General features: G+C 41.7%; 2 protein-coding genes across 6 annotated transcripts in view; both read left to right on the top strand.

The window, feature by feature from the left end:
- The window catches only part of tlcd3a (TLC domain containing 3A), a 51011-nt gene extending 39812 nt beyond the window's left edge, over positions 1-11199 (top strand). The window contains exon 5 of the mRNA XM_008428609.3: positions 1996-11199. Within this exon, the coding sequence (XP_008426831.1) occupies positions 1996-2274 (279 nt within the window). The 3' untranslated portion in view covers positions 2275-11199. The remainder of the gene's footprint in view (positions 1-1995) is intronic.
- Positions 11200-12138: 939 nt separating this feature from the next.
- LOC103476347 (smoothelin-like protein 2) lies at positions 12139-23609 on the top strand. Of its 5 annotated transcripts, none has more exons than XM_081615854.1 (13): positions 12139-12729; positions 17300-17372; positions 18369-18473; positions 18977-19135; positions 19209-19346; positions 20247-20459; positions 20541-20681; positions 21421-21483; positions 21559-21616; positions 21700-21816; positions 21894-22008; positions 22094-22245; positions 22524-23609. In XM_081615854.1, exons 1-13 carry the CDS (start codon positions 12334-12336, stop codon positions 22648-22650), a joined length of 1857 nt encoding a protein of 618 aa, XP_081471980.1. In that variant the 5' UTR covers positions 12139-12333; the 3' UTR covers positions 22651-23609. The 5 variants fall into 5 exon arrangements, with proteins under 5 accessions (XP_081471980.1, XP_081471982.1, XP_081471981.1 ...); XM_081615856.1 differs by having other exon boundaries at positions 21697-21816; positions 22528-23609; XM_081615855.1 differs by having other exon boundaries at positions 12140-12729; positions 18369-18440; positions 21697-21816.
- Positions 23610-24937: the final 1328 nt, after the last annotated feature.

The raw sequence follows: 24937 nt of genomic DNA, 5'->3' as shown, positions 1-24937 counted from the left end.
TCCAGACTCAAAAGAAAATTAGACCCAAATATTAACAGATTGTCGAAACATTTTATGAGTTTTATTTTGGAGCTGCTGACTTTCTGGTTTGCCCCTCCGACAGGAAGTGATGTAAGCTCTTTAGCTCTGGTCTTTTATACTGAAGCGGGTCGATCGTTTCCCCTCGGGGCCTCATGAGGAGCTGTGATTACTGCTGAGGGACAAATTATTCACCTCTGAATATGATTTATTTCAGCTGCTGAAACTGGACCAGAAAAACAAAAATAACAAGTTTTATTTTTAATCCGAACTGTGCAACAGCAGCGGTCTAGTCAAAGGTTCAGCGCAACAACAGACCAACAAGGCCATCAAATTTCTTGGGAATCTGAATATTTATGCAGAACTTTAACAGAAAACTCGGTTATGTTGTTTATTTTGACATTAGATTAAATTTATTTTCATTTGAAGAGGAGTTTGACCTGGAAAGGTGTATGTAAACTTCTGGTTCCAGCTATATTTCAGCAGCACAACAAACATCAGAACTCTGTCCAGTTAGAGGTCCAGATCCGGTCCAGTGAGAAGTTCTGATCCGGTCCAGTGAGAGGTTCTGATCCGGTGGAGTGAGAGGTTCTGAGAGGTTCTGATCCGGTCCAGTCAGAGGTTCTGATCTCTGTAAACCCAGTGATTCATACAATTCTCTGCTGACCTCTAGTGTCAGCAGGAGGAACTGCGATGCTGCTGCTCCTGCTCCTGTCGGATCAGAACCAAGCAGACGAGTTTATCGGGTCGTTTGGTTCTGGTCAGATGACTTTCCGTTATGTCTGGACCGGCAGGAAGTTCCCTCCTTTTATCAGAACAATGAAGCTCATTAGGTTCCTGCAGGTCTGGAGGCTTAACTACAAGAAACATGAGAAAATTCAGAGACTTCAACCCGATCCAACCTTCCTCCAAGACGTGTTTCCTTCTGCTAAACTTTCTATTAGTATGCTGAGATAACAGGGATCTATCTTTCTTCCTTTTTTTCCTTTATTGGTTTTTTTGTCTTGATTTTTTTCTTAATATTATTTCTTGATTCCTGTTTTGATTTTTCTTGATTTTCTTAATTTTTTCTGAATTTCCTTTTTCTTGATTTCTTTGATTTATTTCTCTATGTATTTCACTTTTCTTTTGTTTTGATTTCTTTCTCTTGATTTTCTTTTTGTTCTTTATCTCTTTTTTGTTCTTTCTCTTTATCTCTATCATTCTTTCCTTTCTCTCTTTTCTTTCTTTCCTGATCAGAATCTGTTTCTTTAAATCTGGACATCAGAGGCTGAAATGAACATTTCACATAAACGATGGAGAAAACGCGATGATTCATCTTTAATTCGGACCTCGGGGTTTGATGATGTCAGCTGACTTTCCTTTAATAGCATTGTTACATCCAGCGGTCCCGGCCCAGCCGAGTTCTGACTAATAGAACCTCTGACCGGGTCGACTCATTAAAACACACCGAAGTTCCCCACATGTTGGCGCTCATTATCCAGATTTTCTCCTGCAGCTCTGATCTATGGAAACTCTCAGAACAACAGAGCAACCAAAACCGACCCGACCCGGGTCATCAGCATGATAAGAAAGCTTCATCAGAACGAAGCTCCTGTTAACGAGTGGAGGGTTCTGATGCAACGAGTCCAACATGAATTAAAGCTAAATTAATCTGAATTTATCTAAAAATTTCTGTTTTCTAATAAATTAACAGTGAACCTCCTATGTACCTCTTTCTACCACATTTTATTGTTCCACTAAACTTTCTATTAGTACGCTTGTATAGACTGAGTTCCTATGCAGTTCGGAAATATCTGGAACTAGATAATGATGCGGCATCACTTCCTGTTTGACCCCAACTATTAAAAATCAAGCTTTGTGTTGTGTTTAAGGACCCAAAATAAAGTGGTAGTTTTCAGTTTTCATCCATGTATTTTATGATCAGGTAATCTGCTGGTTAAATTTTAACGTCTTCTTTCTCCTCCGCCCCTCCAGCTGAGCCTCCAGGACTGCTGGCTGCATAAGGCCAACGGCGGCATGGTGCTGCTGACCTTCTTCATGTGCCGCATCGCCCTCTTCCCCTTCATGTACTGGATGTACGGCCGTCACTACGGCATCCCGCTGCACGCCGTTCCCTTCCACCTGCCGCTCGCCACCAACCTGGGTAACTGCTGCATCCTGGCGCCGCAGCTCTACTGGTTTGTGCTGCTGGTGAGGAAGGGCTACCGGCTGTATCTGCGGAGCCGCGTGCCGCCGCCCGCAAAGGAGGATTGATGCTGCGGCTGCGCTAACTGGACCCGTTACGGTACTGTAGTTCACCAGGACTGCCTGCTCTCTGTCGCTCCTCCTGGGCCTCCATACTCCAACTCCTCTGTAACAAAGCTGTTGCCTGAAGGACTTCTCACTCTGTCTGATTTTACTGCACTCTGAAGAAAGGTCACATTCACCTCACTGGGAGCGGGAGGCGGAGCTTCCTGGAGACTTTCTCTGATCTTTCACTCCTGCTGTTTCTACAGCTGCTGCTGATGGAGAGGTTCGTTACGGCGCTAACTGCTAGCAGTTAGCAGTTGGTGGTTATGTTACAGCTCTGATGTCACGTCTCCTGGGAGCGCCTCATCCACATTTAAATCTGTTACAAGTCTGCATTAATATTCCAACTACACTGTTTATTTTTAAACTTTAATGGGGCGATTAAACGTTTCTGAAATTTCAGGGTGGCAGAAGTTTCAAGGGCTTACTTTTAGGATCTGATATCATCGTTAAAATCGGAAACGGATTGGATCATCCAGGAGTTTTTTTATTTACTGCTGTGTGATTTTTCTAATGTGAATTTCCTTTTTCATTGCATAATCTCAGTTTAGGTTACACTGGAGGAGAGCGGGGTTAGGGCAGCTGGGAAGAGGCAGGATGATGATGGCTCAGGTTCTGGTCCAGTAAGGCTAATGCTAGCTTCTTAGCTGGACTTATTGTCCGGAAACCCAGTTTATTAACAAAAAGAAACAATTCAGCATGCCACCTTTATTGAGTCATTACAAAACTTAAACAGCCACATTTATTTAGTTATTTTTTCCACACTTTTTTGTTTATTTTTTTCTTTTCCCCCTCTTTTACTTTCTTTTTAGTATTTTTTTTTTCCTTTTGCAAATTTTTTTCTTTTTTATATTTCTTTTTTTTCTCTTTTTTGTTCCCAATAGTTTCATTAAAACCAGAAAAATGTAACACTAAAATATTCAAACCAGCCAATCATGTGTGCAGATGAGCTGATCATTGAGCAGTCGGGGGCGGGGCTTGCGGTGTGGTTGTAGCAGAGGCTCACTCTGCTCTCAGCTGAACCACTTAAACATTCAGACTCTGTTTTTCTGCACCTCCTCAGTTCAGATCAGCTGCTTGAGGTTTTGTTTGAACCCCGTTGAACCTCAGTCCCGGACATGTCGCCCTGCTAACGAGGCTGACATCAGGAGGTAAGAGGTCAGCCTCTCAGTGGGTCCATCAGTTTGTGTGAACTTCTTTATCAGTGGCTGCCTGAGGCACTTAACAGGAACGACTCTATATGAAGATTTAAAGATTGAAATCATGTTTTATTTTAGCTTGAGGACAGTTTGCTGACTCAAAGTGAACCTGCTGAACATGAGAGGACCATTCCCTCATCCTGGTAGATATTTATCTGAAAGATAATCAATACTTATTGATTAGTTTTAGTTTGTCTGTATCATTAAAATATCTATAGAAAAGCTAATTATATTTCACATCTAGGCTTTGAAGTCATGAAGACTTTGTGTGTCAGATCTTATTTCCTGTAACTTCTCTATGCAACAGAGGCCTCTGCAGCGCCGCATGCTGCGCCGCAGTCAGCCGTAACGAAGTCATCCTTTGACATAACGATCCAACGCTATGTTTCTAACTTCCCCGTCTGGTTGGTCAGTTTTAAAGCTTTAGGGTCATTATTGAAAACCGGATCAGGATTAATGCACTAGGCTACGTTCACACAGCAGGTCTGGATTCTAAAAGCCCATTTTTAATTTTTGTGCCACCATTCATGACACTAATTTAATACAACCGCAATCAGATTTCTGTGTGAGCGGTTTGTGACACCAAAATGAAGAAGAATGTAGCCGTCTTACATCAGTGCTCTGTCTGCAGCAGTAAAGATGGCCGCCGCAGCGCTCTGGATGGGTTTTAAAGTTATTGCCACCGGATCAGAACCAGATCACATCAGCTGATAAGCAGAAAACCCAGCTCACAGCAATGGCCTTTAGTGGAGCATTGACTGCGGCTTCTGACCCGGTTCTGTATGAACGTGGAGTCGGACCAGGAGGGGTGGGGTTGAAGTGTGATGCGCTTACTGACTCGGACTGATTTCATCACTTCATTATTATCATTATCGTTTTCAGCTGTTGTTTACATCCAGATTTACTGCCTGGATTCCTCTGGTCAAGTAAAATTTGGATAAAATGCGACACGACCGTTCAAACTGCAGACGTTTTGAAAACTACCGGATCCGATTTAGTTCCACATCTGGAAGTGGAGCAGATCTGAACGGAGCCGTTCAGACTGCTGTGAAAAAGTCAGATTTGGGTTGTAGTCACCTGCTATGTGAACGTATGAGACACTACGGATAACAAGGTGGAGACGGTTCTGGTTTAGGGTTGGCTCTTCTGGTTCTGGCCCAGTGAAGTTTGGACCACTTCCTTTGGATTGGTGGGAGGAATCAGTCCGGATGTATGAAGTGAGGCCTGTTGCTCTGATTTGTTAACAGTCGGCTTTCTGGACCCAGCCTTGGGGATGGAGTAGAGTGTCTCCATGCTGGGAACTCTTTCTACCTGATAGTCTGGTAGATTCAGTTCTGTTGGAACCAAACCTTCACCATCTGATCCATCTCCAGCTGCTGTGGTTCTCTGGTTCTTGGTTGGTCGCTTGGAGACTGCAGCTAGCTTAAAGCTGCTGCTGCTGGAAGTTCCAACCTTCGTCCATAGCCAGCTGATTTCTGGGCCGGTTTTTGCCTGGTGCAGAACTGTGAAGCAGGCCTAACCAGATCTGACTCCATTTTCAGTGATTATCCAGCATTGCTAACACTGGCCTCAGTGATATAAGCTAGCAGAGCAAGCTAGGTTGTAGCAGAGCATGGGACTAAGCTAAGGCAGGAAGTGCTGTGTTGTTGTCTGGATTACTGATGGGATCAATCAGAGTTCTGATCACTTCGTGGTTCTATTTTCTCCACCCACAAACTAACAGAACATGGACACTTCAGTATTTCAGATCATCAAACCAGGTTTTATATCAGACAAAGAGAAATGGAGTAAATACATTAGGACCTGTCTGACAGCATAAAGTAGGCCAATCACATCCAATCTGAATAAATTCAAGGAACAGACTATAAATAAACATCCATCAGTTTGGAAAGAGTTACAGAACAATCTAGAAGGTTCTGGGTTTCCAGAGAACCTCAGTACAACTGGGATCCACACATGGAGAACCTTCCCATGAAAGGCTAAGCTACCAGAATGGCATGCCCTAAAACAGGTTAATCCAGCTAGAAAACCCTCTAGTGTTTGAATTAAATGAATTCAGTAAAGCAGCGAGGGTCAAAGTTCCTCCAGAGAGACTCATGAACACCTGGTGGAACCAGCAGTTTGGAGGTTTGGGGTGTGAATACTTTCCCCAGCAGACCGGGCGGGTTTCCTTTGTCTCACATGAAGTCTGGTTTGGTGATCTGAATTGTTGAAGTGTCTCTTTAACGTGCTGAAGCGTTCCTGCAGATCATTCCCTTCTTCTCATTCGCTGGAGCCAGTCAGGTTGGAGTCCTCTGCTGCCCTCTGCTGGCGGGACTCATCCCTCCAGCAGCACGTTTTCCTCCATTCAGCTTCCATAAAACGTGTTGAAGAGCAGGATTATGTTGCTGCTTCATTAATACATATTCTGAGGTTTTAATAAACCAGATACCTCAAACAATAATTATTCCTTGTTTTGCTTTTAAGGTGAATCTTATCCGTTCTGAGAGCAGAAACCAGAACTTAAAGAAATTAATCAACCCATAATCTGAGCCTCACATCTTCAATCGCATACATGTAGCATTTTTATTTAAAAACATTTTAATTTGTTTTTAATATTAATGTATTTGTGAACACATTAAGCATATATTTATTTGTATGGCAAGTCACTAGTATCAAAAGTAAATCATAAATAACAGGATGTGTAAATTATAGGGCATTTTAACCAATTCATCTTGCCTTACCAGCTATTTTTAAACCATAAAGCATTATTAAACTTTAACAGGAATGTGTTTATTTCTTACTTAGTACACTACTGTAGTTTTACATTTTGTTTTATAACTTGAACTTATGTTTTAGTGATTCTAAACTTGTAGTGATCATTTAAAATACCCTAAAATCCAGGAGGAAAGCACTAAAAAAAACAACTTCTCGTTAATAAAATATGGACAAAGCGCCATGTCACTGTTGCTAAATAAAAATCAACCAAAACAAAAAATATATATTGGATCAAAGGTGTCCAAACTTTTAGTCACTGGAATCTAAAATACTCGCAGGCCAAAAATAAAAATAAGAAAATAGATTTTGTTTTCTGGTTTGTGGGAAAGGAATTTTATTCAATATAGATTTTTAAAAAAAAAACTTTAAAAGGATTTTATTATAAGAAAGAAATCTGGTTTCCAAATTATTTTTGGCTCAATTGAAGAAATGTATTCTCAGTTATAAAAGCAGAATTTGGGTCAACTGATTATGTTTAGCCTAATTTAATAAATAAAAGCTAGTTTAGGTGCAGGAAATTTGACTTTTCTGGATAAATGTTTGACGCTTGATAAAAAACCTGGAAATTAAAAGACAAACACTTTGCGCTGTACTGAACATTTTCCATTGTTAAAATATGGCCGTATTAATTTTACCTTGATTAAAAATATAATGTTGGACACCCTCAATGCATTAACATGAAGATTATTTTTTATACCAACGGCTTGCCATAAATCCAGCTCATCAAAAGCTTTCAGTAATAATCCAGATTTTTTTTAGATCCATAAATTACAGTCCTAAGTAAACCAAAGAGTCCCGTTTACGGCGAGAATATAAAGACAGATTTTTAATTTCAGTAAACTGAACTGACCTTCAGTCTGTTTAACTTTATTTTTAGCATCTAGCCGTAAAAATACAGACTTCAATTAAAGTTTTATATTATAAATTCTATTTTTCATTTTTGAAAATGGAGTTAAGCTGCAAAATAAATTCACCAGGATCTTCTAAATATTATTGGACGTAGTTTAGACTTGCAGGGCCACTTTATTAGGTACATCTGTTTTATTACTTCCTAACACAAAGCTGCTGAGCTAACTGGGATTTTCAAATGCAACCTGTTTTCCGGTTGGTTTATCAGCCGACTTCTTTAGAAAACACAAATGTGATTTTGATTTATTCAACCTGTTTAAAAGACAGCGACCCAAATTCTGTTCTTATGTCTGACAATAAGCTGTACATTTCTCTAACTGGATATTTTTATTTTCATAATGTGAAAAAGTCTTACGTTTTGGATCTACTAATATTTAAGCTTCCCCTTTCTGTTTTCAAAAAAACATAAAATTAACAGACTTTTTTTTCCTTATTTAATCAAAAATACTGTAATTTTTTGTGGTTTTAGAATTTTGTTTTGACTTAACAATTTTGTAAATAAGTTTGGACACCCCTGTCCGACTGAATCTGTACCACAGCATGTAGACAGTTCTGATGGGGGGTCAGTACCTAATAAAGTGGCCATTTATGCCTCTGTTTCTACTTGGCAGTAGAAACTGATGATGTTTTGTCAGTTTTGTCCCCAACAATCAACCCATAGCGTGTCGTTCCTGACCCACCTTCGGTTGTAGGTCAATATGTCAACAGTCCGGTCCAGTTGGGGCCCAGTCCTTCGATCGGTGGTCAGAAAAACGTTGCATATTTGTCATTGTACTAAGACACTATGCCAACTTCCTTCTTCACCAAATGGAAACAAAATGGAGGCGTCAGATTTTAGCAGTTGAAGACCACGAGCCATTTCTCTCGCTAGGCTAGCACGTTTGTTTTGGTTGTATTTACCCAGAATGCCTTGCCCTGTTATCCACTTCCTGTGTTTGGAGCGGTCTCCGGTCCACTTGGCATTCACATATGCATTCAAACCGAACTAGAGTTCACTTTAACTGAACCCAGACCGAGGTTTTTTAGGACCAGAGTTTGATTAGCATTCACACCTCTCCGACCAGACTAGACTGAACAGGGCTGACGTGGATTCACTCGCAAGCTACAATTTTCTTCTTTGTTCTTGCATTCAGCCGTTTTACTAAAGGTCAATTTAACATTGACCAAGAATGTTAAATTCTAACAGTTATCGTCAGAGTTGGCAGTTTTAACATAAAGGTAAATTAGGATTGTTGATCTTCATGTTGGATCTGTAATTCAAAGATAATGATTTTGTTTATCAACTTAAACCCTTTAACAGATGTGGCAATTTAGCCATCTACTAGAATGTTAGCATGCTAATCTTTGAGCACTTTTTGTCCAACAACACTTTGACCTCTGCGAGCTGTTATTTTACTGCTGAGTCACATCAAGATCTTGATGAAGCCTTTGATATTGTTTCAGTCAGAGTGGATTTTAATTCATACATTCCTAATTAGTCAACATAAATAGCATATGCTAACGTCAGAACTGCTGAGTCACTTTACGCTCAAAGCTGGCATGTCGATTAGCCAGGTGAGACTTCTTTGCTAATGGCTTAACAAAGTTAACAAAAGTTTGTTTCTGACATAAAGTAACAATACAAATGATTTATTAACTTCAGTGTGTCTGAATAAACTTTAGAGCCACTAATCAACAGAATGTGATGACGTAAACGGCACCAAGCTACATATTCATGACCAAAATCTCAAAACGGTTGATCCACTTTACAATGCTTCCCTTCATAAATGTATAAATTTAGTGAATAGCCAGGGTACATAAATCACCAATAAAAAGCTTTAAGACTATTTCTACTAATTCAGACAGAATAACTGTTTGTTAAACTGGTTTAAAAAGTAATTTATTATTTATTAGACTTTAATAGTGGTACTCCTGTCTTGAAAGCATTAAAATATAAACTCAATTTTTTTGCTGTTTTGTTGAGCTGTAAGTTGCTACGCGCCTTCAAATTAAAAGCATTAATAAGGTACGACGAGCTGGTTTAAATTATACGATTTTTAACTAAAGATGGACTTTTGTTGCTGTTTGAAAACATTAAATTTAACTCCAGCAAATGGTCCCCTTTTTCATTTTCTAAAAAGATAAAAATTAAGAGTAAAAGTAAATGTAGTAAAGTAAAAATAGTAAAAGCTAACAGACGAGACATGCAGCTAATTTAGATTAACACTAGGGGGCAGCAAATCACACGCTTGTCCACCAGCTGCAGCATCTCATCTGGTTTTCAGTAGAACAAGAACGTTTTTAGTAAAAATTATGCAAAAAAAAAAAAAACATGTAGTTTTGTACTAAAATCCTGCATGGTCTGTTACATGTATGTTATAGAAAAGGAGATAAAACCTGCAGGGTTTTAGAAAGAAAAATTCAGGTTTTTAGTATAAAACATGCATGTTTTATGTGTACTGCAGCTTGGATCCAGTAATTTGAGTTTTTTTAGTGATTTGTTGACCAGAGCCGGGCTGGAAGGGCCTTTCACAGTTTGGATGGGGCCAACATCCCACATGTCGCCACTAGGGGTCAGCACTGACTCTGCTTGCTGGTTTTGCTTTTATTTATTAAATCCAATCAGCTCCACATAGAGGAACGTGGAGATGAAGTTTATTCCTCACTTATTTACCAGATATGTAAATTTCCAACACAAATTCACCCAAATTAAAGTGTTTTAGGTAAATTAATGTGGGTTATTTGAGGCATTTAAACAGATTCAGAGCATGAAAACATGGAACCCATCACTTTATGACAGCTGCCATATTTATTAAGCTAAAACATGTTCCTCACCTTTCGTTTTTATGAAAGTTTTTACATTTATCAGAACGTTTAAATCTGGAGTTTGAGTTGGAGCGGCTGACAGTTTCTCCATCAACCTGGACCGGATCGTCCGGTCAGAACTTCCCCATTCCTCAAATAAATCCTGCATGTGGCTCAATAGAGAATAAATATCAAAGTAAAAATTTTCCTGGGGCTGAATTTGATCTGTTGACTGAACCAAACTTGGTCTCCGGTGCCTTGTGAAATATTTGATATATATCAACAAAACCGAGTTTAAAGAGCTAAGTTGGCAGGCTGTGTTTACAGGTTGTGGTTGTGTTTATAGTATTCGTTATTTTAAATTAAAGTTTGCAGAAATGAGGCTCAATAAAGTCAACTTTAGTTTTTAACTGATAGATTTCTGATGTAATGAGGTGAAAATCTTTATTTTCTAGTTTTGCAGCTTGTAATTGGACATTCAGATCATTTCTTTCTATTGCTTGAGGTTTAAATTTTGGTTTCATTTGCTGTGTCTGTTGATTAGTGCAGAGGTGTCCAAAGTGTGGCTGGTGGGCCATTATGGCCCACAGAATCACTTTGTTTGGTCCAAAATTCAAAACTGGTGAATTATTTTTAGAAAAGGTTTTAGATTTTAACTGAAGGAGGTAAAACACAAACAAACCATGCTTTTTGCTTTTATTTAAATCTTGAACTTCCAGTGAATTTTAATGAAAAAATCTGGAAAAGACAATAAAACAGAAAAAGAACCCAAAAATACTTTAGATAAAACTGAAATTAGGCTGTTTGTTTACAACCTGACCTAAAATACTGTTCAGTTTGAGTTTTTGTCATTTAAATTTGGTCAGGATTGGCCCTGGAGTTCATCAGGGCGGACAGTTTGGACCCCTCTGCTTTAGTGTTTTGACGTTTGGAGTTCAGGCGTGACTCTGCTGTCCATATCTGCTGTTTTCCCGACCGATTTGAACGCAGCACCTTCACAACCTTCAACACTTCCTGCCCCACTTATTTTTGATAACACTCTAGTTTTTTCATACATATACAGAATCTATCTCAGACTTAACGCATCTGTTCCGGTTTTTTTGTAGCGTGACTTTTTTCGGGGAAACTTTTCCTACCTGAAATGTGACTCAGCTGTTTTCTGAGATGAAGCGGAGTTCTGTACTGTAGCTTGTGAAATGAGAGCACCCCTTTAAAATCCAATAAATTTGATTTGATAGACTGTTTGCTGTCGACTTCGTCTCTGCACTGTGACTTTATTATTTTGACGTTTTCCAGAGTTTATATGGAAAATTGGCACCTATTTAATTAGGTTTCTATAGATTTACAGCAGCTAAAAATGTTCAGGCTTCGTGAACATTCCTGTGACGGAACCACAAACTTTATTTTTCCGAAATGTCGTCAAAACTGAAATCATCCAAGTTTCTTCATCAAGCATTTGAGGCCAGGAAGGAGCTCCAGTAGCAGTCAGTATTGCAATGAATCTGAAGACGCCTCTGACTGAAGACTGTTAGCATGTCATGCTAATGAGGATGGAGGGAAAGGAAGGAAAACAAGGCTCGATAAGAGGAAGTGACCAAGGAAGGTAGAAGATATAGGTGTTAAGAAAAGGAAAAAAGGAAGGATGGATGAAAGAACAGAGGGAACGAAAGAAGATGGGAAGGAAGTGAGAAGTTAAAGCAAGAAAAGCAGGTAAGCAGAGAGGGATGCTAGGAAGGAAAGCAAGACAGTGGAGAGCAGCAAGGGGGAAAGGAAGGACATAAAGCAGGAAGGAAACGACAAAAGAAGAAAGAAGGAATGAAGGTAGAGAACAACGATGGCAGTCTGGCTTCTTCTGGACCAAATTCCAGATTTTTCCAGACTGGGACGGAAACCTGGAGGAGACGATGGAGGATGTGAAGGAGTTCTTAGTAGCTGTGAAAAACGATTTCAGAATAAAAGCTCTGGAATAAACGGAAACATTTCCAGGTAACTTCAATCATTTCTGCTGTGAAGGCCCAGAATGAAACTGATCCTCTCACACACACACACACGCACGCACACACACACACACACACACACCCCTCGACCCCCTGTTGAAGTGGCAGCTGAGGGACACACAAACATCTGAATAATCCCGGCTCCGCCTGCCCGTTTTATCTCTTCCCGCCCCCTTAATGTCCCAAAATACAGAGGCGACGCAGCGAAGTGGCGGGGAAGGAGCTGCGCCTGCCGGACTCTGGGGAGGCTCTCCTCTCAGCGGGACGGGATGTGCTCCATGGCGCTGGCCGGCTCCGCTTCTCCTTCCTGCAGCAGCGAGCGTCTGGAGGCAGCAGGAGCGTCCGGCAGATAGAGGTTCAGTTTGAAGAGAAGCAGCATGGAGGAGGGCGCAGTGAGCCGGGCGCTGGCCGGGTTCAGGGCCACGCTGGACGCCGCCGTCAGGGAGGTCCACGTGGACATCAGCGCCTTCAAGCAGCAGGTGGAGCAGCGGATGGATGAGCTGCGGGTGTCTAGCCGGCCGCTGAGCGACGCCGTGGCCCGACTGCAAGAGGAGAACCTGCAGCTGCGGGCCCGGCTGGACGCCCTGAGCTGCGCCGTGGGGGAGCTGGCCAGGGCCCGCGGCCCGGAGAACGGCCACGACGAGGCCGGGCCGCCGGACTGGGCCTCACCAGAACCTGGCTGGGGCGGGTCTGGACACGCTCAGGTGCCGGGACCGGGCAGCGATGACCCTGGTCCAGCTCCCTGGAGACTGAAGAGACACGCGGACACAAACGTGAGTTTTTCTCCTGCCGACAGAAACACACCTAGAATTCTGGTCCAGGTTCTGGTAGGGATGTGATAGCATAAAATTTATTCCCAGTATCTGATGTGGTGGAGCGATAACAACACACATCATTGTTCCACCAGTGGATGATCAGAATGGTGGCCTGCCAGGCTGAGCTCCTGCCTCCGCCAGGCTGAGCTCCTGCCTCCGCCAGGCTGAGCTCCTGCCTCCGCCAGGCTGAGCTCTTGCCTCCGCCAGGCTGAGCTCCTGCCTCCGCCAGGCTGAGCTTTGGTTATTTGGTTCGGGTTTAATGTTTGGATTGTTTAAGACTTTGTAGTTGATGTTTTAGCATTTTTGGTAATGTTTTCCAATAACTCATGTTTATCGAGGGAAATTTTCAATTTTTCTGTCAACTTTTAAAAGTTTTTAACAGCAAGCCGTTGATTGAATGTCCTTGTGCCCCTATCACTGCTACAAGGATATTATTCGTTCATTAATTCATTAATTCATTTGAATCTGGCACCATTTCAAATTAAATATTTAGTTGGCAAGCTTCATTTTTATCTCTAAACTCAACATATAGCTCTGTGCTACCTAAATATTTTTTCTATCCTAAATATTTATTTCAGTATTTATCTCTGAACTGAATATTTAGCTCAGCTCGGAGCTAGCACAGAGCTATATACTGCTTAGCTACCATGCAAATTCTCTTGCTGATAACCAGAAGTGGACTATAAAAATAAAAGCTGTGTCTTGCTAACCTCTATGAACTCCTGCTGGTGAGTCTGAATCCATCAAAGCTGGTGCGTCTCTCAGCAGATCCTAAATGTCTGTTGTCCTGGAAACTGCTCATCCTGTGTTTCAAGCTAAAATATTGTACAAGAAAAGAGGAAAAGAAATGTGACAGAGGTTCAGAAGACCCAGCTTTTGTTTTGGTAGTCCACTTCTGGTAAGCTAAATATTTAGCTGGTTATGGTAAATATTCATATTGTTCTCTAAATATTTAGTTTAAAACTGTGACATTTATGAATTAATGAAAAATATGGTGAAATTATGAAAAAAAAATGAACCCCCAGTTTTTTTCAGACAGACTAAATAACCACATTATTGCTGACATTTTATGACACATTATTGTTCCTTATGAGCCATTGACAGACCGTAAAGAACTGCGTTACCGGAAGCGAAAATTAGGAAAGTTCCAGGTTTTTGCTTTAAGTGCTGATTTCTACCATCACAAGATCAGAACCTGCATCAATAAATGGACCGAACATTCAGATCCTACCGACCAATCAAAGCCAAATTTTCCCATAAACACACCTTCAGACCTGGACGCTCAGGTGCACTGACAGCTTGGGGCTAACTGCCTTGCTCAGGGGCCACAGGTAGCTAAAGGAAGCTGGAATCGAACCCACAACCTTCCGACTCGGCTGTTTCAGACAGACGGAGAAATCCAACACAAACATAAAAAACAGAATTTCTGCCCTTCATGCAGTAAAGCACAGCCCTGTTAAGGTGTCGGTCTTTGACCTCTGACCCCAGTGCACCACCTTTCAGTGGCTGAAATGATTTTCCCATTATTGGCTAAATGTGACGGTTTGCGGCTGCAACCCGAAACGGCCTCCTCCGTTTCCTGCCTGCCTGCCTGCTGCACGTGAGCCAGTTTTTTTTAACCCAGCGGTTCCTCCAAAGGGCGCGGGTATTTTTGGGTTTGTGATTTGGGCTGCAGCAGGTCTGGATCTTCCTCTCTTATCTGAGGCACAAACTGTTCTCAGGCTCCAGCTGGGCGTCTGCAGGCTTTGTCTCTACACCTCGACCCGGTTTGATGAGGAGCGATGAAGATTACACGTTTAAAACAACAATCTGGGTTTCTGCTAATGTCAACGCGCCGCCATGTGGCACGGCCAGACGTCACTCAGCGACTAAAACAAGCCCACCCCCCTTATCGCTCAGGAATGCAGCCTCCGAGCCAAGTCGGGTCTCAAGTCTCCTGATGGAAAGTTGAAAAGCGTCTCCGTCGCTTCGACCCGTCAGCACACACACTTCAGAGAGACGAGCAGCTGTCCTCTGGAAACACACACCCTGCCAACATTCCTGCCTACTGAAGTCACCTGGTCTTTAATCAACCCCCCACAGACTGACATCTGACCGATTAGCCCTCCGTCACACAGGGAGCCTCAGCAGGGAACCCTCCATACTGCCGCAGATCAGGCAATATTTCACCAACATCACAAAAAACCTGAACCATAAGTTCAAGATGGCGGCTGTTTTTCATTCATTTTCGCACTTAATTTGGTAATACTCATCACAGATCAATACTTCTGCTGTCCAATCAAACATAATTCATATTTACTCATATTTTGGGGATTTTTCAAGATGGCCACCATGGTTGTTGTGGAACAGTAATGTTTGTGCCAAATGTCAAATTTGATCCAAGTCAAATATTTTCTCAATCCTGTGTTTTCCATTTCTAATGGGCATTTTTCTAAATGGCCATCATAGTTTTAATAGAGAATGTTTGCACTAAAATTGCCAGAAGTTTTTAGCCACAGCTAACCAAAAAATTAGGAGTCTAGATTTTTTTTAATTTTCTTCAGTTTCTAATTTTTTTCAGTTTAAAAATAATTTTTAATCTTCAAATATTTTTATTGTTCAGGACTGCACAGTAGTGCAGTTGGTAGAGCTGTTTCCTTGCAGCAAGAAGGTTCTGGGTTTGATTCTCAGCCTGGGGTCTTTCTGCATGGAGTTTGCATGTTCTCTCTGTGCATGGTGGGTTCTCTCTGGGTACTCCGGCTTCCTTCCACAGTCCAAAAACATGACTGTCAGATTAATTGGGTTCTCTAAATTATCCTGAGTGTGTGTGTGTGTGTGTGTGTGTGTGTGTGTGTGTGTGTGTGTGTGTGTGTGTGTGTGTGTGTGTGTGTGTGTGTGTGTGTGTGTGTGTGGTCTGTCTCTGTGACAGACTGATGACCTGTCCAGGTGATCCCACCTCTTGCCCGTTGACAGCTGGAGACAGTAACCAGCACCCCTCCTAACCCCAGTAGGGATTAGGGTGTAAGAACATGGATGGATGGATTATCTGTTCAGTAGAGGGTCTCTGGCCCCTGGTGGCCCCCATCCAGAGCCGCCCCTGGCGACTGCTGAGTAATTTCCAGAACCTTTGGATTTGTGCTGCTGACATCATGTCGATGCTTTTAGAGGTTAGTGATCCGGACCCGGTGGGTCGGCTGGAGGATTATCCGGGTCAGACAGCCAGACTCAGATTCCCAAAGACCAGCGATAATCTCCAGCCGACGACGGACTGACACAAGAACCGTATCGCATGATGGCCGCAGCGTTGCATGCTAGGAGAGCAGCCCGGTGGGCTCGGCGCTCTGCCTGAAGTTCAAAGGGTCCGTTTGGGTCTATATTGGGACAGACGGAGAGGGCAGCGGAAACTCCTGGAATCTAAAATAGATCCGCCTGTCAGAGAAAGAGCTGCTGGCAGCTGGCGGCCCAAACGCCCAGAACCGGGTTCAGAACCAGGTTCAGAACCAGAGCCAGGTTCAGAACCAGAACTGTGTTCAGACCCAGAACCGGGTTCACAACCAGAGCCGGGTTAATAATAACAGACTAACTAGAACATTTCTGAAGAAACTTAAACGGGGCCTGCCAAAGTGTGCCCATCTAATGTTACTAATTAGCATCAATGTTAAAGTAAGCTGTAATGTACTCAATAGCATGTGGAGAGTTACAAACATGTTGAGTAACATGGACTTACTCTATTCTGTATGTTAAAATTAGTGTACAAGTTAAAATGATCTTAATTGCTAACATTAGCCTAAATGCTGTCACTAGCATGTTGTTTTACATTTACTTCCTCTATTCAGTATACTAAGTGTGACTAATAAGATAGATAAAAGGTATTTTTAGGGAAAAGGCTAATGCTAATGGGGAGCAGTGAAATGCTAATATTTGTGCTAATGTTAATACACTGCCTTGCTGCACAAGGCAGTGTATTAACCGACAAAAGAGATGTAACTTCTATCATGAATATAGTTTAGCCAAAAACCCTATAAATTACAACAAAATAATGGTACTTTTGCTAGCCGCCAGAAGTAAGACCCATAATCGTTTCCCCAGTGAGCTTCCCAGGAGTAAGGTGGATAGAGCAGGCCCCAATTAGCTGGAGCTCCACATAGGTAGCATCACCTGGAATGGAGGAACGCTGCATGTGGGCCGGAGTTCTGACTGGATCTACTGGTTCTGACTGGCTCCCATGATCTGGTTTTTATAAAGGTAAGAGGTTCTGGTTTTGTAAGATGATCTGGATCAGAACAAGTTCATCCATCAATGTTTTTGTTCTGAACGTTTATAAAAAATGGCCAAAACTGAAATTAAAAACTAACATTTCCAGTGAAATGTGAAAAATGTTGGAACCCTGAGCATCAGATGAGATTACTGTCAAATAATCAGTTTGTAAACAAATCAATAATGTGATAATCCTGAGCAGAATCTGGGTTTTAGTTCTGGTTTGTGTTGGGTTAACACAAAGATATGTCTGACTGTGAGATGTGTTCCTCGGTTTGTTTTTCCTGTCCAGGGCACGAATGCTAAAGGAGGCAGGAGTAACTGTGAAGAAGCCGTGGCTGACCAGGAGAAAGAGACTGAAGCAGGTAGGACTCCTCTCAATGCAGAACAGTTACCACGGTAACCATCCTCACCAGGATGAAGATGGCTGCTGAGTCACACTAAAGGGCTATTCCGCCTCGTTTACTAAAGCTGTACCACTGTTAAAAACATAGAGCTGCCGATTTTAACGTTACTCATTCTAAAATTAACACATTATTCATTCATAAATATTGGTTTCAAACTAAAAGCTAGGAAGCTAAATATTTAGCTCCCTAAACATCGTGCTTCCTTAATGCTAACTCAATATTTAGCCAGCTGAATTCCATTTACCTTGGAATTCAATAGTTAATATGCTAAATATTTGGCATATATGTAGAACACTAAATAATTTGTAAAATATTTAGTTTGTTTCTAAAATAAATATTTAACTTTGAAATAGAAGTTTTTCAAAAGTAAACATTACTGTTTAGTTTAGAAATATTCAGCTTTCTAACTAAATATCTACATTCAAGCTAAATAGTTAATAAACTACATACTGTAGTTTGTGAAATATTTAAAAACTGAATAAATATTAGTTTATTAATATTTGGAGCTAAATATTCAGTAGATAAACTGAATAGCTTGCTAACTAATTATTTGTGGAGCTAAATATTTAGTTTCAAATCCAAACCATAAATGTATGAATGAATAACATGGTGAAAATATGATTTTGAAAACTAAAACTTTTTTTTATGACAGTTTATTAATTTTTGACTATATTTCTTAACAAAGTCATCCTGTAACACCTGCAAACCAGAAATACTCAACCTTGAACTGGATTGTTTTACATAATTTACAGATTTTTAGTAATTCTAGTTTATGATTACTTTAGTTTCTTTGTGAAAACTCAACTCCTGATTTTAGGACTTTTAAACTGTCTGTCAGTGTGAAACAGTGCAGTAACACTTTGATCGTTTGCTAAGCAGAAGATTTTATAGAATTAGTAAATGCAGCAGAATCGCTCTTTAGTGCTGAATGTCGATGATCTTGTTTTTGCTCAGGACTTGCGTCTGAAAGCTGCGATGAAGCCACGCCCCTTTCTCACCTGGCCACAGAAACCCTCAGCTCACCTGGTCAGTTCGTGTTTCTTCATCCTCCTGTTGCAGGTGAACTACAGGAAGATAAACGTTACTGTCAGTAAGGTCTGACTGGGACTGAAGAGAAAACCATCCACTCTGCTATGCAACAAAAACTAGTAAACGATTAATCAGATTAATTGATTGTGGAAATAATTGTCAACTAATTTAGAAATCAATTAATTGTTAATTGGTGTATCCAGACTCTAAAAACACGACCATTTGCTGAAAAAACACACACAGAGCAGTAAATAAGAAAAACTCTTTCCCTCTTTCCCTTAGAAGGCAACAGTACCCTGGTGCCTTCAGGTACTGTTGGACACCAAACCTTCTGTCCGTTCTACAATGACTACTGTCCTAAATCCTAGAAAAAGCCGATAAAATGTAATTATTGTCAGGATTTTAACGTTATTCACCCCAAAAAGTGAAGAAATGAAACGTATTTCATTTTATTTTGCGGGAATTGGACCTGGAAACGTGAGGAATATTAAACTCTGCTGGGAGGCAGGTTAACTCTGTGTTTGTTACTGCAGACCAGGAAGAGTCGGGTCCGTTGACCAAACCACATCTTCCTCTCACTGCAATGACAAAAACCAACTCAGATGCTCTGGTGAGCACGCCGTCTCCCACTGCTGTGGCCCAAACCAGCAAGGAATCCCAGTCCAAACCAGTGGAGTCGACTGTAATCAGCGGTGAGTGGAAACATGGCCTCTGCCTTCCTGATGTAATGAAATAAAACCTGAAATCTGATTGCTCCTCTTTCAGACTCTTATGAGCCGCAGCCCCACCTGCCTGTCACAGCCATGACCACCAAACCCGGCCTGGAGGGATTCCTCGGTGCCAAACCCGTTTACTCTCCAGCTTCAGGGCGGAAAGCCGCAGCAGATCATTTATTTATCGGAGGTCGGTCACACGGATCTGCAGCTGACATGATGTTTGATTCAGTCTTTCTGTTTCCTCCAAACTGTTTCAGTTTGTTAGCCTCAACTTCTGGGTTCTGACAGAGAAAACAACCTCACATGAGGGTTGCAGCTAACAATTATTATGGTGCTTAATAGATTATTCTGACAATTAATCATGAAATCAATCTATAATTCGGATGATTAATCAATTAGTATGATGATTAATTAAAAATGTATCAATTAATTCAAATTAATATATTTTTCTGATAATTGTAAAAATAGATTATTCTGACAATTAATCGATTAATTTGATGAATAATAGGCAAACAAATCCTGAATCCTCAGAAAAATTTATTATTCTGACGATTGATTAATCGATAAGAAAAATCACATTTTGCTGATTTTCATTTAAGGCTCTCTATAGAATAGAAATACATTGAAAGATTTCAATCCTTTTTAAAATGAGAAAATAAACCATTATTGCCTAATCGTCAATAATAGCATTATTTTAGCTTTATCATTTGTAGCAAATGAAACATCTGCAGCCAGAAATCATGTGAGAGGTGTATGCCAGTGGATGCAAAGTGCTAAATTTCTAATTTATTTACAGGAATAGCAGCATAAATATATAATGGCAGAAATATTTCTCTCTCTATTTCTGTTGCAACCTGTTAGAAAATGTCAATCTGTTGTGGCTCTCCCATCTTTTAGAGTCACATCAAGTCGCTCTTTAAAATCAGAGATTCAGCTCTGATTTTAGCTGAATCTCTGATTTTGAATAAAATGGCCGACCAGTAGTAGAGCCTGAAGCCGTTTCTGTGTTTATAAATAAATAATCTTTTGTTGTATGTGGATCTAAACCCTGTGAAACACCGACACTGAGTCTTCTGTATTTGTGCAGGCGCTCCCGGAGCGAAGGATCCGATCTCCCAGAATCCCTGGGATCAGTCCGACTCTGAGGCTTCATCCCATCTTCCCATCGCTGCTGCCACCAGAATCCTGTCAGACGTTCCCGCAGTGCCTAAATCTGATCAGACCGCCGCGTCTCGCCTCAATCCTTCAGCGCAGGAAACGGCAGCGGCGCCAAAGCAAATGGATCATCCAGTCAGACGCGGTGCGGACAGTCGGCTCCAGTTTCTGCCTCCTGGTTCATGCAGGGAGTTTATTTTAAACCAGTTTACATTTTCATTTTTAGACGTGAACGAACCCAAACACCACCTGCCGCTTTCCTCCTTGACCAAGCCGAACACAGAGTCGGCCATTTCTGCTCCATCTCAGTCTCTGTCAGCATCACTGGACCTCACAGTGAAACCAGGGGAATATCCCTTTAAACGAGGCGAGTTTGGCTTCAGCCAGCAAAACATTTAAGGTGCTTTCACTCCAGTCCACTCTAATCCAACTCCAGTCCGCTCTAACCCAACTCCAGTCCGCTCTAACCCAACTCCAGTCCGCTCTAACCCAACTCCAGTCCGCTCTAACCCAACTCCAGTCCGCTCTAATCTAACTCCCGTCCGCTCTAATCCAACTCCAGTCCGCTCTAATTCAACTCCAGTCCGCTCTAATTCAACTCCAGTCCGCTCTAATTCAACTCCAGTCCGCTCTAATTCAACTCCAGTCCGCTCTAATTCAACTCCAGTCCGCTCTAATCCAACTCCAGTCCGCTCTAACCCAACTCCAGTCCGCTCTAACCCAACTCCAGTCCGCTCTAATTCAACTCCAGTCCGCTCTAATCCAACTCCAGTCCGCTCTAATTCAACTCCAGTCCGCTCTAATCCAACTCCAGTCCGCTCTAACCCAACTCCCGTCCGATCTAAGCCAACTCCAGTCCGCTCTAACCCAACTCCAGTCCGATCTAAGCCAACTCCAGTCGGCTCTAACCCAACTCCAGTCCGCTCTAACCCAACTCCAGTCCGCTCTAATCCAACTCCAGTCCGCAAAGAAAGAAAGCTCTAACCCAACTCCAGTCTATTTTAATTTTTCTTCCCAATCGAATCGGGTCTACCGGACTGTCAGCTGTGAAAACAGCCTTACTTCTCTGTTATCCTCTGATTGTTTTTTCTGTTTAATCTCTTCAGCGCCGGTTCTGAAGACGCCCAGTCCCAGTCTAAAACGGAGCGTGAGTTTTCCTCAGCCTGCAGGTGCGACTGGCTCTGTGGACTTTCCTCCATTGCCTCTTGTCCTCCCTGCTGAGATTTCTAACTATTCCTCCACAGAGAAACTACTTCCCTCCAAATCCTTCATGAAGTCTGGACTCTCACCCAAACTGGACCTGTATGTTGTGATGGAACGTTGTCTTCTCTCACGCTGCATAATTTATGATGATAATCTGAATTTGTTTGTAAAACCTTCAGCAGGTCCAACAACTCTGGAGGAATGAAATCGGAAGTGATGAAATCCCAAACCCTTCCGCGCTCCAACGGCGCCCAAGCCAAACGGGCCCTGTTTGAACGAATGAACTCTGACCCCATAAAGTAAGTGAACCCAGATCAGATCCTTTAGTCCAGAAGAGGCTCCTGTTGTATAATCTGTTGCACTTTTAACCAAACAGGCCGAAGGACTCCAAGCCCAAACTGAAGCGCTCCCAGAGTTTCGGCGTATCGAGCGCCAGCGGGATAAAGCAGATCCTTCTGGAGTGGTGTCGCTCCAAAACCATCGGCTACAAGGTCCGACTTCACCAACCCTTGCAGGTTTCCATCAGAGAGACGGATGATCGTCTTCCTGAGACGCTTCCTGTCATTTCTCCTCTAGAACATAGACATCCAGAACTTCTCCTCCAGCTGGAGTGACGGCATGGCCTTCTGTGCTCTGGTCCACTCCTTCTTCCCATTGGAGTTCGACTACAATGCTCTGAATCCGGCGAACCGCAGACAGAACCTGCAGACGGCCTTCACTATAGCAGAGTAAGTCCAACGAAGCTAGAGCTGAAAAAGGTTTAGTGTCTATATGGTTCTCAAGCATGACTGGGTTGGTTGGTTGGTTGAGTGACTGTTCACCTTTGCAACTACTTCGTTAAACCACGCCAAGATGAGGCGCCATGATGAGGCGCCATGGTGGACGTAGGAAGCGACAGGAGTATTAATTTTCAGTCTGTCGGCCTTTCTGACTGCGGTGTTTTAAAGTACTGGGTGTGTTGTTTCCTTTCAGTCAGTGTCAGTCTTCCCTCTGTGTTTCGTCTCAGGCAGCAGGCGGACTGTCTGCGGCTGATCGAGGTGGACGACATGCTGGACATGGGGGACAAGCCGGACCCCATGTGTGTGTTCACCTACGTCCAGTCGCTCTACAACCACCTGAAGAAGTTTGAGTAGCTCTGGCTAGTTTCACGCAGAGTGAGTGTGTTCACCAGCTGACTGAGTGTGTGTGTGTGTGTGTAGCGGGTCCTGAGATCTGAAGATGAATACTGGATGGGAGAGAGGACGTCGCCATCTGCTGGTGGAGCAAAGGAACGTTGTCCACCTGTTGTAGTTGAAATTAGTTGGTTGACTTGATGAACTCTGATTTGAAGTGTTTCACTGAAGCGTGGAAAGTCAAGGTGGTTGCCATGGTTACCGCCCAGTCTGGAAAAGGGTTGAGAATGAGAAAAAAATTGTTTTTCTGTTTCCCAATGTATAAACGTTGTTTCCTTCCTTACTTTTTCCTCTTATCTTTCCTTCATTATAGCTTTCCATCTATTCTTCTTTCTTTTCTTCCTTTCATCTGACCTTCAATTCTTTCTACCTTGCTCCCTACATATTTTTTGTGTTCTTTCCTTCCTTCCTTCCTTCCTTCCTTCCTTCCTTCCTTCCTTCCTTCCTTCCTTCCTTCCTTCCTTCCTTCCTTCCTTCCTTCCTTCCTTCCTTCCTTCCTTCCTTCCTTCCTTCCTTCCTTCCTTCCTTCCTTCCTTCCTTCCTTTTGTCATCTTTCTTTCTTCCTTTTGTCATCTTTCTTTCTTCCTTTTGTCATCTTTCTTTCTTCCTTTTGTCATCTTTCTTTCTTCTTTCTTTTCTTGTCTCTTCTACCTGTTTCCTTTCCCTCCTGTCGTTGTGTCCTCTCTTCCTTCCATCTTTCCTACCTTGTTTCCTTCCTTCTTGTTCCCTGCTGTAGAAATATCATCCATAGATTAACACTGAAGTTTCTTTATTTTATATTTTAGAAAGAAGGTTAAGGTTTGGGAACTCTGAAAAGTCTGGAACTTTTACATAAAAATGTGTAGTTGTCTGGGTTTTAATCTAACTAAAGTCTGTGTACCTTGAAAAGAAATAAAATAAACAGAAAACACATAAAATCATAGATGTTTTATTTATTTTAGATTGTTTGAGGTATTTTTAGATTCATTTTTCACTGTAGAAACAACAGAAAAGGTAAACACTGGTGGGTGTGATAAATAAATAACCAACAAATGAAGTAAGAAGATGGAGTCAGAGGGAACACATTAGGGAACACATTAAAAGTTTTTAAGAATTCGTTACATATGGAAGCCCATTCCTGCCACAGAAGAAAAAATAAAAGCCAAACAGTCCTTTATAACTGTGTCTTAAATGTCAAAATTATGACTATAACAGTAATAATTATGAGAATGAAAGTCATTTTCAACTTTTAAATTAAGTGTTGCAAGTTTTATCATTTGTCATAATTATAAACTCATATAAAACTGCACAGGTCCTACACATAAAACCAGTAATTATAACTTTAAACATGTAATTATGAATGTTATCCTTATAATTCACTTATTTTAATAATTATAACTTTTATTCACATAAGTACCTCCTTTAATTGAATTATTCTCCACCTCACAGAAACCTGATAGCCCTCACTAGCATGCTAACATTAGCCTGACAGCTAAAATAATTTCATTTGCTAGCTATGTTTAGTATACTGAATGGCGCAAGACAATGTTCTAGTTTAACCCCACATGCTACTGACAGCATTTAAGCTAACCATACCATTTAAGCGAACCATAGCATTTTAGCTGTAGTTAGCTAAAAGGCTAACAATTTAAGGTGTTGACTCCCATAGAATTTCTCCCACAGTCCAAAAACATGACTGTCAGGTTAATTGGTTTCTCTAAATTGTTCCTAGGTGTGTGTGTGCATGGTTGTTTGTCCTGTCTGTCTCTGTGTTGCCCTGTGACAGACCGGTGACCTGTCCAGGGGGTACCGCGCCTCTCGCCTGGAATGTTGGCTGGAGATGGGCACCGGCAACCCTCCTGACCCCACTGAGGGACAAGGGTCTGTAGAAAATGGATGTATGAATTTAATTTGAGTTAACATGATAACGATAACCCTTGTCCTACTGGAAGTGTTTACATGCCAGTCATTAGTGCTAGTTCTAATGCTAGACTTATAACTAAAATTTGTCCTACAATCAGTAGGTTTCTGATTCGATTCCTGCTCTGTCTGCCTCTGTCGTCATGTTCTTGGGCAAGGCACTCCACCTCTCTCTTGCCTGCTGGTGGTGGTCAGAGGGCCCAACTGGCGGCACTGGTGCATGGCAGCCTCTCCTCTAGGGCAGCTATAGCTACAATCTAGTAGCTACCAGTTAACTGTGATTTCTTGTTGTCCTTTTGCTTCTTTTCATGCCATAAATCGGCTTCCACAGTCAGAAAAATTTTATTTT

Source organism: Poecilia reticulata, chromosome 14 (assembly GCF_904066995.2).
Source record: "Poecilia reticulata chromosome 14, P_reticulata-male-v2, whole genome shotgun sequence".
NCBI lineage: Eukaryota > Metazoa > Chordata > Actinopteri > Cyprinodontiformes > Poeciliidae > Poecilia > Poecilia reticulata.
The sequence above is the reverse complement of the archived record's forward strand: the minus strand, read 5'-3'. Positions and strand labels throughout refer to the sequence as shown.

What these genes read in the sequence shown, in the direction of transcription:
- LOC103476347 (XM_081615853.1), top strand. Translation starts at nt 12,334, where the DNA reads ATGGAGGAGGGCGCAGTGAGCCGGGCGCTGGCCGGGTTCAGGGCCACG. An exon ending in TCTTCATCCTCCTGTTGCAG is followed by an intron (nt 18,474 to 18,976) that starts GTGAACTACAGG and finishes TTGTTACTGCAG; the next exon opens with ACCAGGAAGAGTCGGGTCCG. An exon ending in GGAATATCCCTTTAAACGAG is followed by an intron (nt 20,682 to 21,420) that starts GCGAGTTTGGCT and finishes TAATCTCTTCAG; the next exon opens with CGCCGGTTCTGAAGACGCCC.